The sequence below is a fragment of the Frankliniella occidentalis genome, unplaced genomic scaffold (genome assembly GCF_000697945.3).
Source record: "Frankliniella occidentalis isolate FOCC.00 unplaced genomic scaffold, Focc_3.1 Scaffold4, whole genome shotgun sequence".
Taxonomy (NCBI): Eukaryota; Metazoa; Arthropoda; class Insecta; order Thysanoptera; family Thripidae; genus Frankliniella; species Frankliniella occidentalis.
The window spans coordinates 999318-1016033 of NW_026267134.1; the positions used below are offsets into that span (position 1 = coordinate 999318).

The window sequence follows — 16716 nt, forward strand, 5'->3', positions numbered from 1 at the left end:
CCAAAGCTTATGGCATACGCCGTTTACTGCTCAATGAGGGTGAATATACGTTCGACAGACTCGAACGGCCAACGACACGAATTTTCTTTTCGACAGTGTTTTTTTACCGTCCGTCCGAGCTTGTTTGTTCTGCCGGGGCGAGCGAGCGGGAAAAGGCACGGCAGCCTTCAAAACCATCAACCAGTCCCCCAAACCCCCCCATCCCTCCCCTACCCCTTTCTCCGCCCCCCAATGCCCGTTTCCATATGTGCGAGGTACAAGCGGGGAGAGGGTATGGTGGCAGGCAGCGTTTTCGGACACGACCCAAGCGAATGGCAGGATGTTTCTAGGGTTCCCAACAACAATCGTGTGTGTGTGTGTGTGTGTGTGTGTGTGTGTGAGCGAGAGTGTGTGTGTGTGCGCGCGCGCTTCGTACGCGTGTGTGTGATTTGCTGGCAGAAACACGTATGCCTTTCATTGACTGTCGGTAGTGTGCGAAACGCCGTGTTTGGCACCGGGAGAAGGATAAGAAGGAACGCCAAGCGCCGAGCAAAGCGCACAAATACATAAATATATGGGTGCGAGGCGGAACGTGAAGCGTTTGGTTTTGGGCCTGTGGCGGCTCACGGCCAGTGTGGCCAGTGGCGGCTGGCTGCGGCCAGTGGCGCAGCAGAGTTTGATTATGCATCATCCAGAAAGTGCGTCAGTCATTCGTCGTAAAGAACCAGCCAAGTTGAGCCGATTATAGCTCTCATGGCGCCTGGTGGTTAGGCAACATCTTGCCTGCAGTGCACGCGCGTGCTGCGGGGTGGCCTAGCCTGGGTCTCGCAGGCGCCGAGCTCCCGTCCTTTGCCGAACGAATCCGAGAAACACGCACGTATACATCCGAATAAAAATGCGGCAGCCCGATCAAAATCCAACTGACGTGAAAAGCGGCGCTAAGAGAGAATCCTCTGAATATTCGAAAACCGTGTGGCATGTTTAAGGAAGAGGATTAAGACTAATTTCAGGGGCGCAACAAGTGCAGAAGCGGGATCGCCGCCGGGAACCCGTTTCGCTGTCCTCCCCTGGCGCGGCGCTGCGCTCACTCAAGGTTCAAGCTCCACAAAGGCGGCCCATCTTGGCTGCAGGCAGCACCTCTCTGGGTCGGCTGGGTGCGGACAACGGGTGCCGCGCGCGAGCACAGCGGCCCGTGACTCCCACGGCACGCCTCGCGGCACGCCGAGCCACATCAAAGGCTCCCGGGGGGGAAGGGGACCCCAGCCTCCTACCTCCGATAGGGATCCGGGATCCCAATCCCCTAACCCCCTCATTTATTCCCGGCGGCCTGCGAAGAGGATTGCACCACGGCTCGGCCCCCGGGCCGCATCCACCCGGGATCGATGGTGGCGGCAAACGCACCTCCGATACCGCTGCGCACGCTGCGCTACACTGCGTTTCGATACGCGACCTCCCCCATCCCCCGGGTGCGCGAGCCGCGAGCTGCATGGCAATGAGCGCGGCTGCTGGGGTCCGCTGGAGGGCCGCGGAGGGTGGCGCCAACCCGGGGCTAGAGAGGTGCACCGGGCGCGCTGTCCGTCCGCCCCCCGCCGAGCCTTGCCTCGCGAGTGCGCAGCCCCGTGCGCGGCGAGGCAGGCGAGGCAGGCGAAGCCAGAGAGTGGTAATAGCAGGGGCGCCCCGGGGTTGCCCCGGACCTTCACCCCCGCCCAAGGTTGGGGGGTGCCAGCGCCAGCCGAACAGTGGGGATTTTGTCCTGCTTTGTCTTCGCCGAGAGGCGCAAGCGGGTGTTTCTTCGCACGCTACTCGTCAGGCGGTAGCCGTTAGCAGTGCGTCTTCACCACCAACGCCACTAAGCGTGTGTTCATTAACGGGGCGCTCATATTGAAGACTCGACACCCCCTCCCCCTCCCTTCCCCCCTCCTTTCCTTTCCTTTTAGATCAGCTCCTCAAATGTTTAAGGGAGCCAGATAGAAATGTTATAGTTGGTGATGCAGAGGTAAGACAATCACACGCAGAAAATAAAGGAATAGTTAAAGTTCCCTCCAAAGAACAGCATAACAGTGTGACTAATAGCCATCACATCGCTAGGTGATAGGTCTAACTTATACCGCGTAACATTCTACAAGTGATGCCAATGGAAGGATAATGTTCTCCACTGATACAGAAAACGTTACATTGTGGCAAAGGTAGGTCAGACAGAAATACTTACAGTGGTGATGATGGTTCTGATGATGTTGTTGGACATGGTGATGCTTGCGAGCCCATCTTGGTAGAGTTCCAGTCGAAACAGGTGCACTAGGTCGGTAGGGGTCATCTTCTTCATTCTTGTTACAGTCTTTCATGTTAATTAATTAAAGTGTGAGAGATGATTGGCAATATTGAACACAGTTGGCTATATCAGTCTTTTAAATGGCAGTGTGGAAGAAAGACTGGAAAGGTTACATTACTGAATTACATCAAGTGGTTCGGATCATGCTGATCACACCACTGATATGATATTCACATGAGATCGCGAGTTGACTCTATCTAATACTAGACTAATTACATGGCTCTAAAATCGGCGGGTCCTGTAATCAGAATGTTCATTACATTTGTTAAAACCATAGCAAATGAAGACAAACGCAAGTGGCATGAGACATAGCAGATGAGAAAGGCTCCAAGTTGTAGGCGACCACTAGGACTTCAAAAGAGCTACTGAGAAGCCTATTTCTTCGTCAATACATTAACAAAATTTAAAAGAGCAACCAAAGGACAATGTGATATTTTTAAATGGCTGTATTTTTTTCATAAGACCAAGCAAAGCTCTTTTGACATACAACAGAAAAATTAAATGTTGATGTACATAAAGAGCTAGACGGCATCATTATGTAAACAAGAAATAAAAAATCTACTTACTTAAATAACACATAACGACGGCATCGCTTCCATTGTTGAGTTAACAATTTGGGCTCGTTTCCAGCCCTCTCCTCGCCCTCACCCCTCACCTCTAAATCATTGTTTATTATTTACATCTCTTCCCAGCAAACACTTTGATATGGTCATTGCAGTTCAAGGAAAAACTTGATAGAAAAGGCCGACGGCCGACCCTCTTCCAACTCAACGCAATTTCTTTCCGAAGTGTCTTGATCGACAGTTACTTATGAACACTGTACACTTATACTAATGTACCTAAAACTCTGTTTTTCAATTTTCCTCAAAAGTATTTCGTATTTGAATTTAGACTATTTCTGTTTTGTGCAATTTTTCATACTTTGAGTAATCTGGTATTGCGGGTAAATAAAAGTAGGCCATGTTCTGAAAAGTGGAAATCAAGCAGAAGCCATTGAGGCCAACACATATGATCCCTGATCCCCACCACCTTGATTGTGATTGTTGTTGATTCATATGTGATAACTGTCAGTGTGAGAATGGTGTCTATAATCAAAAACCAGCTTCTGAAGCATTTATCAAGGTATTCTTACTTTTCATTATTAATTTTACTGTTTTTGAATCTACATCCAGTCATGTTATGTGTCTTCTCATTTTACACGTCCACTATGAGTCATTGTCAAAACCTAATAATAAAACAATTTCGTATTGTTTTGCGAATTTTTAAAACGGTATTCTTTAATTAAGGTTCTCGTACTTCAAATTGTGTTCTTTCTTGCCCCTATTCCTTACCGATTTGATTGTTTGCTGTCCATGTAATAACCTCAAATTTCTGTTCAACAGTGTATTTGTATTGAGTTGTCTTGATATCAGTATCTTGTAATTTTATCCTTCTCAGACAATGACAATAATTGAAATTAATAAGTGCCTGACATCGTCCTTTTCAAAAATTTCGTTTACCCTCCACTGTTATTGATGCTTCTTTTACTTTGTGTAGCTATTGCTTTAAATAAAACTAGCTTAGTTTTATCATTATGAGATCATACTAAACCTTAAAATACCTGTTATTTCAATAACTTGAGTCTTAGTAATAATTTTTTTTTTTTTTTTTAATATTCAGGTACACCAAAAACTTAAGAGAAGACCAAATAAACTTAAGTACATTTAAAGGCGAAGGGGATTTAGCCAACTTAGAATTAGATGAATTAGTTCTAACAGATTTATTAGAACTTCCATCATGGTTACGATTAACAAGTGCTCGATGCAATCGTGTGAATTTTCGAATCCAGTGGACAAAACTGAAGAGTGTCCCAATATTTTTGGTAAGTCTGAGTATTCCACCTGTTACATAATTGCTTTCATTATTTGGTGTTTCAGTTGAAATTTCTCATATACACTCTTGTTTGATATTTCTAGACTTTAGATGAGGTTCAAATTGAAGTGGAAACTTGTGAAGATCTACGTTCTATGTCTGTGCAAGGGGGGCTATCAGCAATGGGGGGAGGGCGATACAGTTTCATCCATAAGGTCATAGACGGAATGACAGTTGCAGTGAATACTGTTCTTGTAACATTTCGTAGCCCTGCTTTTGTGGCTTCCTTGCAGGTAATATCAGGCTTATCTTTCTTGTTTTTCTTAATTTTGCATTGTCTGTCATGTTTATGTTCCTTGTCAGATCTCACGGATAATGGTTGAGTCCAAGTCCCCTCAGTGGAATCGTGCAGATCTTCGAGCAACCCGCATTAAGGAACCAGAGAAGGGGCAACTCTTGATATTTAAGGAATTGGAGTGGCAAACAGTTCGCATTGAAGCAAGATCTACTCAAGATACAAACTTAACACCACTTCGTCTCCTCACTAATCAAGCACGATGTCGAATTGTTATTAAGAAAAGAATATCTGGTTAGTCATTTATGGTAGAATGAAATCAATCTACACCCTGCATATTTTCAATAGTTAAACATTATATATTTTCTTAATTCTAGATTGTTTTGTTATGGGATCAAGACTTCTACTTATTCTTGATGATCTCCTTTGGGTCCTTACTGATTCTCAGCTGAGAGCTGCTTTGCATTTCTTGAATTCTCTCTCAGGTTTAGTTCAAAAAGCAACTGAAGTGACTCGAAAGAAAAAGGCAGCTCGTAAACTTGAGGTTGCATATCTTTTTTCTTTTTGTGGTTTGTCTCTTTTATTCAAACTTACATTATTCCATACTCTTCTCTTTTTTGTTTTGAATAGGTTTTACCTGAGTACCAAGCTCAAATATCCCAACAAGCTCGCAAACAAGGGCGAGAAAGTGACATATCGCGACTATTTAGTCGGTATGATGTGGTGGAAACATCGTACCACTTTTTGTCGCAACATATAGATTTGCATCTCTGTGATGACCCTGGAGGTAGTAATTGAAGGAGAACTTTTATATTTTTGGATCAGTACTGCTTCTTACTGATATTTTTTATTTTAGTTGGCAGATCATGTCATCCAGACCTTCAGGATGGAGGTGCACTTCAAATTAGTCTTCGGGACTTTCAAGTTGATTACTATCCATATCATTTGGCGATTGGGGATCGAAAACATTGGCCCAAATATAAAGAAGCTGCATCATCCCATACCCAGTGGCTTCAACAAGCTCTTACATCTTTCAAAAACAGGTCTCAAAAACATATTTTTGAATTAAGTTTTCATGCAAAATTTGCATGTTTCTTACCTTTCATTTGTTTTCTCCTATTTCTCGGCAGTTTTCTTGACTTGATAGAAGGCAATCGAACCCTACATACCCCTCTTGCTCGATCCGCTGTCCCAGATTTTGGGGCCGAACCTTCCAAAAGTAATGGTACTGCTTTTGGTATCCCAAGCAATGACTCAGGAGTTCAAGAGCAGGTACCTAAGTTTTCTCTAATCATTTGTTTTTTCTAATGGAAGCTGTGGGCCAAATTTGTCATTGTTCAAATCCTTTCAGGAAAATGGAAGGAGATTGAGTCAAACTCAAAACTCTCAAGCAAATCCTGTGAAAAACTATGTAGTTGCGCAGCTAGCTAAGTTAATGACCTCATGTGTGATCTTACGTATTGAAGATTTCACTTTGTATAGAGTAACTACCCCAAAACGCAAGCAAATGCCAAAGGATTTCATATCTGGTAAGTCTTAAGTGTCAAAAGATCAACCACCTTACAAGATCTTCACTTCTATATGGATGGATATCCATCTGTAGTGTATACTCAATACAACTATCAGTCCATATAAGTTTATCAGAGGATGGTCCATTAACAGATATTTTTAGCTTTAATGTGGTTATGGGTTAGATAACAGTTTTTACTTGAACATTTGAGACCCTACAGTTCCTGGTATAAACTCAAAAAAAAAAAAAAAAAAAATCAGTTGCAATAAATTCCCTATCCCTCTAATCTCATTATACTGATTCCCATCATACACTTTGGCTTGATGTGCAATTTTCTCTTCTTTGTTCAATAATAAGCTCAGCACAGGAGGAGAACAGGTATTTGCAATTTAGGAAATGGTGTGTTTAGCCTTAGAGTTATATCTCAAATTTTTTTCAATATTTTCTTGAGTTTTAGACTAGTAGTATGAAATATAGAAAAATACCTCCCCTAAAAATTATGAGGATTTCTATAGAACCTATGAGTTGCTTGGGCTGAAACAAAGATTCATGTAGTGGCTTTTTTGGTCATTATTTTTACTAATTTGTTAGGACTCAATGGCTTTTCTTTTTTATTTAATATGAATAATTTGCTCAAAACATCTCTATTTTTGATGACATGTTAGTCCCTAGGCCATGAAGTATGCTTCTCTTTAGTGCTCAGAAAAAGATGTTAGTGTATCGAAAAGTGCATGCTTATTGTGTTATTTGTATTTTGTATACTTATTCTGTATTACTTACTTTCACATGTCTTGTTTGTTCTAGGTGATAAAGATAGATACTCTTTCCCTGATGAAGTTAAGACTGTTCACGCAGAATTCACATATTATTACTACCCAGGAGATATCCCATTCCCATGTAAGGCTCTTATGCATAATTTTTCTGTAGACCATGATATGCATTTATACTTATCTTAGTTCTAGTACTGAAATTCGTTTTTCTCTCTGTTTCAAGTGCCACCTCCTAAGTTTTATGTCCAGCTGAACCCCATCCAAATCTACTTTGATGTTTTGAGTGTTCTCTGGGCAAACTCATTTGCTTTGAATTTACATCAGTCATTACAGAAAAGTGTTACTGAAATGAATTCTAGTCTCCCATATGTTGATGTGAAAATAGAAGCTGTAATGCCAAGGGTGAGGATATGGAAATACTGGTCCTGTTACTTGTCATTGTACATCAAATATTTTATCTTGTTGAATGATTTTAGGTTATTTTGGAGAGTTCTGCTGAACACCTAAGTCAAAGGGACAGACCGAAGTCTTTGCACGTTCAAGCATCTAGAGTCACTATTACCAATGTCCGAAGTACTCAGGATTCATGTTCTCGAGCAGATCTTGCAAAGTGTGTTCATACTTTCCAACTGGGCTCGTTATTTTTTGGCTCAGAATTTCCATCCAGGCCAGGAGAGTATCATGTTGTTAACAAGAAGTTCATAAGCCACCTGGAAGGTAGAGTCTGATGCTTGTACATTGAGTAACAAATGTCTGATCTGATCTGTTACTTTTAAAATGCTGTGTCTCACATTTCTTTACCCTAGCCACTGATAACATTCGTCCAGCACCTTCTCACATAACTGGAAGCTCTGTGCAAGACATAGTTAGCCAATTATGCAGGGAGTTACTTTGGGTTGAAGCCAAAGACACTTGGTGTGTGCAACTTGATCCAGTTTGGGGCGAGTTCTATGGTACTCGTGCAGTTGGTTCGAATCGTGCAACATCCTTCTTTGATGCATTACCAATTACTTTATGGGTGTACATGAAACCTGAGACAGCTGTTCTCGTAAGTATCTTAGTGTTTTGCCTCATTTAAAAAAATAACAACTTTACTAGATAAGAATTTAATTTAATTTTGGGGGGGAACAGGACACACCAGTTAAATCAGACTCCCAGGCATCAAACTTAACTCTGGGTGGTTCCTGTAAATCCTCATCTAGTTCTACAAATAAAAATAGTGTGGAACCTGGCACTGCAGATATTCATCTACTTGTGCAAGTTTCAAATCTCATGTCTGTTCAAATCAACCATTACCAGTTATTGTTTCTCTTGCGATTGGCTGAAGAAGGAGCTGAAGTTGCTACATTTTTAACAATGGATACTACAAGGTCAGAATTGTTGATTATTTTTTGAATTGTGGCATATTTCTAGTCTTCAGTGAAACTAAATGTTATGTGCTGTAGGATCCTCGACCAAAAAGCTGGAGGCTCTTTAGTTGTTGGTGCAGTTCTTCCGCAAGTGGAAGTAACTCTGGTCATGCCCTCCCAAACTCCTGGCAAAGAATCTTCTGGAGGTGATGTGGAATCAGTTTTCCCAGATTCATCAAGCCTTGGTGATGAGCTTGTTGGCAGCAATGTAGAACGATCCACAGATTTGGGAAGTGGTAATGTGGACAGAGCAAGTGTACACTTTTCTAGCTCAACAGGACATGTTTCACAGGTTTACTAGACTACTTCTTATACTTTTTGAGACATTATGCAGTATTTTTATTTATATGCTTTTCATACGATCATTACATCAATTTTTTTGCTCTAAAGGATACTGGATATAAGAGAGGAGTTCATCAGATGGCAACTAATGGGAATGGTCGTGCAACCCCTGGCAGTGATGTTTCATCATCATATTCTATGGATTTCCAAACACGACAATCTGCTCGCCAGTATGAAGAAAAACCTGTTGCATCAGCAGTCCCTTCTACTTTCAATAACTTAAATTCTTTGTTAAGTTCGAGTAAAAAGGTTTTCAATAGAATGACTAATTCTATAGATGCTGCACTTAAGCCATCATTAGATGATGCCAGTGATACGGTATGACATTAAACTAATCTACTATTTATTAACATATTGTTATACAGTAATCTTTAATCTGAGAGAGCTGGGAATATTTACATTTGTTTTTGGTAATCTTCAAGGCTTCATTACGCAGTGAAGGAAGTTCTGACAGTGAAAATTATGTCATGATTGGAGGGGAAAGTGGTGGCATTGATCGTCCATTTGATGCAAGCGATGCCATGTTCCGAGTAACGTCATATCCTGATAACAATTTGCAGAAAGTTGAGTTGGCTTGTGAAGTGTTGGAAGAAGAACCTACAGGGACAATTGTAACAACTCCCAGTGAGAGAGCAGATTCAATTGACAGCTCCATTAAGCGCAGAGATCTGGTATATTTTGGTTGAGTGCCATTCATTCTATTTTTCCTACCTCTTCTATTTTACTATACTAAACAGCCTTGAAATCTAAATCAGGTATCAGTAGTCACCTTCAAATTGGCCAAAGTGGAATTTGTGCAGCAATCAGAAGGATTCTCCTCTAGTATTAAAGTTCAAGTTGCAAATGTCACATCTGAAGAATGTGGGGCTATACCCTGGGATGAGTTCCAAGTGAGTTGTCTGACTTTTAACAATAATTTTTTATTTTTCAAAGCATGCCTATAAAATGTCTGAGATATTTTTCTAATCAGAAAGAACTTCTTAATGCATGGTTTGAAAAGCTGGCTCATGTGGGTTCTTTGGTTTCATTTTGATTGTTTGTAACTTCAGCACTTCTATTCTATTGATTTTCCATATCGTGTTCTTTCCTATTCTTATTTAATTCCATATCTCTTGTTTCCTACAGTGACATAGCTCTTGCCATACCTGTGTTTTTGTGTCTTTCATATAAAACTGCATTTGTGTTAGTTCTTGTTACTTGGATACAATTCCACTTGGTTCCATTCTGATTTTCTATTCCATCTCTAGTGCAATTATAATTCTTGTCTTTTATTGAGTTACATGTCTCAAACATGAAACACACATCATTAAAAGTTGTACAGAAGGTCTGGTTCCTCTGAAAGTTTAACAGTAAAACAGTTTCATGTTGCTAATGCAGAACATTGCATGTCTTATGCTTTGAACAACAGTGGGACTGTCCAATTATTGGATTTTCTGTACAAATGTATTTGCTACATTTAAAAAAATAAGTTATGAGGACCTTTAATCATATATTTTGAATTTCTGTATTTCTGATCCGTCCTTTTATTATTATGGAACCTCAAAAATTTGCCAAAACCAAAATAGATTACATACTTTCATAATATGCTTTCAAGGTTTATTTGCAAAAACCTTCTCTTGAGTGAAAACTTCTTATAAACCTGTGATTTTTTTGCATGCTTGCCTTGAATTATTGTGTGGCTGCTCAGACTGAATTTAAGGTATTATTGACATTTTTATTAAGACTGTTACCAACAAGACTGCATACTACTCTTGATTTTACAATACAGATGAATATCATTATCATTGTCTTAGCATGGTCATCCTTGCTTCAAATTAATATACCTCTTTGCTAAAGCATGCTGTGTTTGTGGGCCTGTGGTCCATTGTGCCCTTTGTGTAAACTTACAACCAGTCTCTGTGCACTTGCCAAAATTTTCCTATCTACATCTTCTCTCTTTGTTTGCCTATTTCTCTTTCTTGTAATTGCTTGCACATGCTTTTATCTGAACCTATCATACTGAATATAATTGTGTTAAACTTCTGAAACAATTCTTCATTTTCTATTACTTTTTTCACTACCCATTTTTCTTGCATTTTTAAAGAAACCTTAATATACTGTAATTTGGTATAATTTGTTTTCTATGGCAATGGTAAAAGAGGAAAAAAGTTGCAAAAACACTTGCAGACTTCATTATTGGTATATCTAAATTTACTTATTAGCAGGTTTAACAGGTCTGAAAATTAATTAAAATTCTTTTTTGTCTCTTCTCTAGAGTAAATTTAGCTCTCGCTCTAGAGCATGGGTTGAAATGCCTTTGGACACTGCTGGTCATCCAAGGATTCAACTCAGATTAGATCACAGCTTGTTGCCAGAGTTCTACTCTGTTGCTGATAAATTGAAAGGACCCTGGGATCGATCTTACATGCAATCCTGGTTCAATGATCTTTTAGAGTTGTATGTCACTGATCTTCCTGTCCGCCTTACAATGAGCTCAATCACTGGACTTGTGGATCTTGTGGAAGATGAAATAATCCCCTCACCCCTCCCCATTGAGGTAAGAATTTCAGTGTTGTATTTTTCAAACTCTTGTTAGACTGTAGTTGAACACACTCATATATTACAGGTGCATTTGGAAAACGTTTCCCTTCACTTAGTTGAAGACCGACCAAGCAACAATATAACTTCCCCAGGGCCTGTCCCAATTGATGCCTCAATATCCAGACTGCACATTTCACGGAACCGGAGTGGGGTGTTCCATATAGAACCTCCAGGTGAGTGTTCTGCACCCTATGCAATAATCTTGAACACTTGTGGCTCCATTTTATAAAATTTATTTTGTCAGGGCGGGCTAGAGCCGATGAGTCAGCTGAACTAGAAAGACTGGAGCGATCACTAACCCGTGTTAGCTCAGAAAATGAGGAGTTGCGACGTAGGCTTACAGCTTTTGAACAGCTTTCTGAAGAAAATCACAGATTACGGCGATCTGCTGAGGAATCAGATGCTCTTCGGTAATTACACATTTAAGAGTTTTTGTATCATCTCACATTAATTTAATCCACATTAAAACCTTACAAAATATTCATCCTACAGATCTTGTTTGGCCAATGCGCAAGAAAAAGCAAATACACTTCTTGAAGAGAAAATGTCATTACTATATGAAATGCAAGCCTTGCGCCAAAAAGTAAATCGCAGTGGTAGTTCTGGAAGCATGACTAGTAGCAGCAAAAGATAGCAGTGTGATGGCTCCTGCTTCAAATGCCGCCACTGCTGCGGTGGCTCCCGTCACAGCCGCAGCAAGTAACAGCCATGCCATAGCGTCAACATAGCGTACAGTAGGCCAAGAGCGATAGTGCTGTCAAAACTCGGGAAATATTAAAATTTTCAAATGACTTCAACAAAGGTTACAGAAAAGTTGTTTTTTTCCCAGATTTGATGTAAATTAGTTGGCTTCTTCTAGAAGTTTTGTAGCACTATATAGAATACATTCAAGTGCTGATTTGCATTGTTGTCAATTTAGTTCTGGGCTGCACTGCTTCAGTGTAAATGAGTGCTTGAATTTCTTGAAGATACGCTCATATGTAGTTGTTTTACTGCTCTGTTGTGTGCGCTAGGCTGGTGAGGAATAGAAAGGCTGGGCAAGTGGAGCAGGAAGCAAGGAGCAAAGGCTGGACTATGGGCCCAACTGGCCAGCAGTCGCAGCAATCTCACCCAAGCTGGGTAAAGTAATGCAGGGGCAAGTAAATAGGCCACTATTTTTTTCCGTCCAACATTCTAGAAGGAAACATGTAGGTAATAGAGCTGCTGGGCAGCACTAAACCTCAACTTTGACCCTTTGCAGCTTTTGTAAATTTTGTAATCAGTTAGCGTTGTAAGTCTTCATTTGCCCAATGGTGTGTTCTCAATTTGTAATTTAAACCTTCAAAATCTTCAATTAGAAATTCATGCCAGCATTATTGCAGGAGTTGTCACATCATCAAGTTACTGTGATATCTGCCCTGTCAGTGTAAAGCAATACAGGATGTTATTTGATAAATAGGTCATTATTTAAAGTTTATTGGAAACATTAATGTGTCTTGTGTGGCACAGCAAAGTTATATCTTCTTCCATTCTATATTTTGTGTCTCTTTCTTGGACTCAATGGAAGAAAAGAGTCTTATAATTGTTTTTAACCTTTGTTATTTTGTTATCTCTCGGCGGATAGACTTAGCACAGTGAGCTGACCAAACATCTAACTGCAGCAAATGTTTGGTGTTAATAGCTGATTGTCTCCTGCATTCAATGTGTTAAAGCTCTTAAAGAAAAGGCTGTGCTTTGGAGCAACAAAGATGACAAATCTGCACAGCTATCATCTTTTTTCCCCCGATTTTTGTTGATACATTAAATCCTTGGGAGTGAGTTCTCTATATGCAATCATCCTTCAGGACCCTTTGATTTTTATGCATAGTACCTTTCATTACAACACAGCATGAAGTACTAATTTTCGTCTGTCATTTTCCCTCTGTACAGAATGACATATCAAGTACTGCATAAGATTAAACATGAAAATAAGTTTCTTATGTCTTTTTCTGGAATTTGTAGTTTTCAGTTTTATCTCTTTTTTTCCAAAACCCTTTACATTTGCTTCTTTCGATTTTCCTGTCTTGATTATTTTTTATTCCAAAATTGTAGTTTTAAGGGGGTTAATCAAACGTAGAGTTTCACCTATTGAATGCTTATCATTTAATACTGGTTTTTTACATGTTATGTATTTTCTCTAACTTTGATGTAGTCTTTGAGTCTATCTGCAAAAATATTGTTGATACTTCAGATCATGATAAACATCTTTTCTGACCCTTGATCCTTCTTTTATAAGGTTCTTTGAAAATATGTTCTACTTTTTACATTCAAGAGCTCTTAAAGGATTTTCAGGATTGTTAACTTTTGTTTTAGAACATTTCTTCATTAAATGTGATCATCTACATTGCTTTTATTATAAATTCAGCTTTTCTTGTGTACTTTCTGAGCATCTCTTGTGAATAACCAGCTGGCTGACCTTTATTTTGTGGTGTTTTTTAAAATGCACTGCCATCCATGTTATTATTGGAGGGTTAAATCTACATTTACTTAGTAAGTTAGGTGAAACTTGATATTGTTTTTATTAAAAAATATTGTATGAGCAATGTCTGGGCTTCAATTGTTTTCTAAAACCACGAGCTCCAGAGGAGTTCGCAGGGTATCTTTGAAATATCAACACCCCTGACATCACTTGTAACATGTACTACTTTCATGAGTACATGAGAATGAGTACTATTAGTTGTGTGTATTACCTTGATTTGGATATGATTGCTAAAACATGTTTAACTGTTGTTGGCTTTTTGAATGAATGACACTTTCAATTACCCTACATTGACTTTGTTAGATATTGAGATGTACATTATTTGCTTCTCATGATATTATTCTCTTGCCGATTACTTGCTTTTACTCTTTTACTATCATTATAGTGTTATTTTCTTATAGATTTTTTTGATGTGGGGTTGCGTGACTGCTATTGGTCTGTGCACAGTGGTTTATTTTTTTAGAAAATACTTTATTGATTTCGTCAGTAGCATTTTCCATAGGTTTTTTTCCCTCTGCTGAGGTTCTTCCTCATCTGCAGTCAAGATAAAGCATTGTCTCTGTCTCTTAGGCTGTGTGGCAGTGGACTATGAGTTGATTGATTTTCTATTTCTCACGTTTTGGAGTGCAAAATGTGTCATTTTACCATAGATAGTTTTATTAATTACAGTGACAAGACTGACTTATTTCATGCGTGATATTAATTTACTGGGGTTAGTTAGAAAATTTTGAAGACATCTAAAGCATCTATATATCAATGTTGATATTGATTAAAATTTTGTTTTGACATGTCAAATAGTTTTACATATTCATGTTTGGCTGCAACTATTCTAGCCATTGTAGTGTGACTTAGTCCTTTAAAAATGTGGCAAAGAATTGCTATTTTGACTTGAAGTCTTGCTTTGTTGGTAAACTGCAAGTAGGCAACTGTGTTACCAAAGAGGATGTTTGTTACCACAACTAATTGGAAATTTGGAGTGTTTAGTTCAGCTGCATTCTATTATGATCCTATGTACCCATGATTAAATCATTTCCATTTTTTAATTTGGTCCTCCATTTACCGTTATAAATCTATGTACCTACCCCTTTGTAGGATATTTTATGCATACAATGATCTGTTTTTAGATTTTGATCAACACATTTTTAAACAATGTGAATAACTACCTGCTAGAGTGCCCATTTCTTCACTCCACCGTTCATATTTTCCATAATTTTCACCATAAAATTGAAATATTCATGTATTTCTAGTATACATTTACTGGTTGAAAAAAGTTTGAGTGTGTGCACAAGTATGTCGTGTGCTTCTATTTTTCTCTAAAAAATGCACCACAGAAAATGTCATACATTATCTGGATATGGTGGGCAGTTTGGCTTTTGTACTATAATGTGCATTTTTCTTCAAGTAAAGGATTTGATATTTTGGGAAAATGGGAATATAGGCGCATCCCACCCCCCTTCTTATGTGCCGCCTTCTAATGTGTGCCCATATTTATCACAATCTTCTTCTTCTTACAGTAATTATATGTAGTATCATAAATTTGGAAATATGCAGAGTCCCAGCAATATCTTGTGTTTTCCTCAAAATTCTTTGAACTACTCATTTCTTGTTGTTCCATGAGGAGGAGAGAGAGAGAGAGAGAGAGAATGTCTTGTATTACATGTACACGTTTCTCATTAATGTCCTCTTTCATCCTTAGCTTTTATTTGAAGTCCGATAAAATATTGCTGTGACTCTGCTTTAAAAATTTAAGAAGTGTTTTTTAATTACTGGTTGGTGCGGTTACAGGTTGAGATTTTGACATGCAATGAATTAAACAATGGAGAATTTACTGTGAATTTAATTTAAAATAAATTTATTTGAAACATAAGCACAAATATTGGGATTAATCTTAGTTATTATAACTATCACATTGGTTTCACCTGTTCAACAAAAACATCAATACAAAATTCGTAACAATAATCCAAAGCCAAGGCTTCCAATTGCAACACCTGAAAGGCAGAGTCGCATAGCTTTAAACCACTGAGGATACCCTGGTGTGGTGATGTCGATATACGCTGAGGCTCCCAATCCTCCAATAAGAGTTATGGTTCCCATCCATGGTGGAAGAATTAGGCTTCCAAAGCCAACTAGAGAGAGAGAGATACTTTGACCCAAGTTCTCCCAGGACACCTTCTGTGGAGTGTTTTCGGGAATCGCAAAGCCCCATTTTATACCTCCGAGGAATGACAAAATACTGGCCCCATATGCTAGTTGGACAAATGCAAGATTAGGTAAAAATTCACCATTCAGCAGAATCGCTAGAGGTGGAAGAACAAAAGGGATTAATCCTCCAGCGCCATATGCAAGTGCTGGTTGAGGAGCTTTCTTTACTTCCTTCCAGTCAACTTGACTGAGCATATGCTTGTATCTCTTTTGAGCCTCATCCATCAAGTCGAAATTGCTATTTCTATTTGAAGACATATGAAGCATAGTTTTGGAGTGAAAGTTTGGTGAATAACATTTCTGCACATGGTGGTCGGAGCTCTTGCAGTAGTTCCCAGTTAGAGATAATGGTGCAACATGAGTCCAAATAGTAGAACGGCCAAGATAATCAGCATGCCATCTTGCACAACCCAATAGGCGGCTTGGAAACTGTTGTGCAGCACACTTAAACATCTTGATGAACATGCAAAATCGAAGAAAAATATACATATTAGTAAAAGTATTTAAAACAAGGTTAAGATCAGATTTTTACTTTGAATTATTCCGGTAGAGATAATGTTTTAAAGTGATATAATGTCATGTGTGTCATGCTCAGGTAACTATTTACAGAAAAATTAGAAATAAAGCCTGATAAACAGAAATAACATTAGATTATGAACTATAATGAAGTTGTTTTAACAATAACTGAAACGGTTGACAAATTCAAACTGACATAACAAGAGAAAAGAGAAAATACATAATAATGACATTACCTTCAGAGCCTTTAGGAGGTAGGGTCGCTAGACAATAGATTTTCTTGGTTGGATGAAATTTAAAGTTTACAGACTTCCCTTAACAAGTGAGGGAAAATTCAATTAAGAACCCTTTCTCTCCTCCTGTTTGATAGTATGACAAATTCACACAGAGCTGAAAGACAGTATGCAATATGCCAAAAAATCTTTATCGCAAATGT

At 39.1% G+C, this 16716-nt stretch overlaps 3 protein-coding genes across 4 annotated transcripts in view; 1 reads left to right on the forward strand and 2 right to left on the reverse strand.

Moving 5' to 3' along the window:
- LOC113203631 (protein SSUH2 homolog) overlaps positions 1-3138 on the reverse strand; it is a 13021-nt gene extending 9883 nt beyond the window's left edge. The window contains exons 1-2 of the mRNA XM_026418407.2: positions 2875-3138; positions 2189-2546 (exon numbers count right to left, since the gene is read on the reverse strand). Coding sequence (XP_026274192.1) covers positions 2189-2321 — 133 coding nt within the window. The 5' untranslated portion in view covers positions 2322-2546; positions 2875-3138. The remainder of the gene's footprint in view (positions 1-2188; positions 2547-2874) is intronic.
- A 124-nt stretch (positions 3139-3262) lies between these two features.
- LOC113203650 (UHRF1-binding protein 1-like) lies at positions 3263-14605 on the forward strand. Of its 2 annotated transcripts, XM_026418434.2 has the most exons (23): positions 3263-3430; positions 3968-4169; positions 4264-4452; positions 4523-4748; positions 4832-4998; positions 5085-5241; positions 5311-5497; positions 5585-5726; positions 5806-5983; positions 6322-6342; positions 6769-6861; positions 6958-7136; positions 7211-7451; positions 7541-7782; positions 7866-8104; positions 8180-8435; positions 8534-8803; positions 8908-9156; positions 9241-9375; positions 10740-11021; positions 11091-11238; positions 11310-11475; positions 11558-14605. In XM_026418434.2, the coding sequence occupies exons 1-23, from the start codon at positions 3387-3389 to the stop codon at positions 11697-11699; spliced, it is 4155 nt and encodes a 1384-aa protein (XP_026274219.1). In that variant the 5' UTR covers positions 3263-3386; the 3' UTR covers positions 11700-14605. The 2 variants fall into 2 exon arrangements, with proteins under 2 accessions (XP_026274219.1, XP_026274221.1); XM_026418436.2 differs by lacking the exon at positions 6322-6342.
- A 776-nt stretch (positions 14606-15381) lies between these two features.
- LOC113203654 (transmembrane protein 69) lies at positions 15382-16676 on the reverse strand. The gene is made up of 2 exons (XM_026418441.2): positions 16517-16676; positions 15382-16217 (listed from the first exon to the last, which is right to left on the reverse strand). The coding sequence occupies exon 2, from the start codon at positions 16215-16217 to the stop codon at positions 15498-15500; it is 720 nt and encodes a 239-aa protein (XP_026274226.1). The 5' UTR covers positions 16517-16676; the 3' UTR covers positions 15382-15497.
- Positions 16677-16716: the final 40 nt, after the last annotated feature.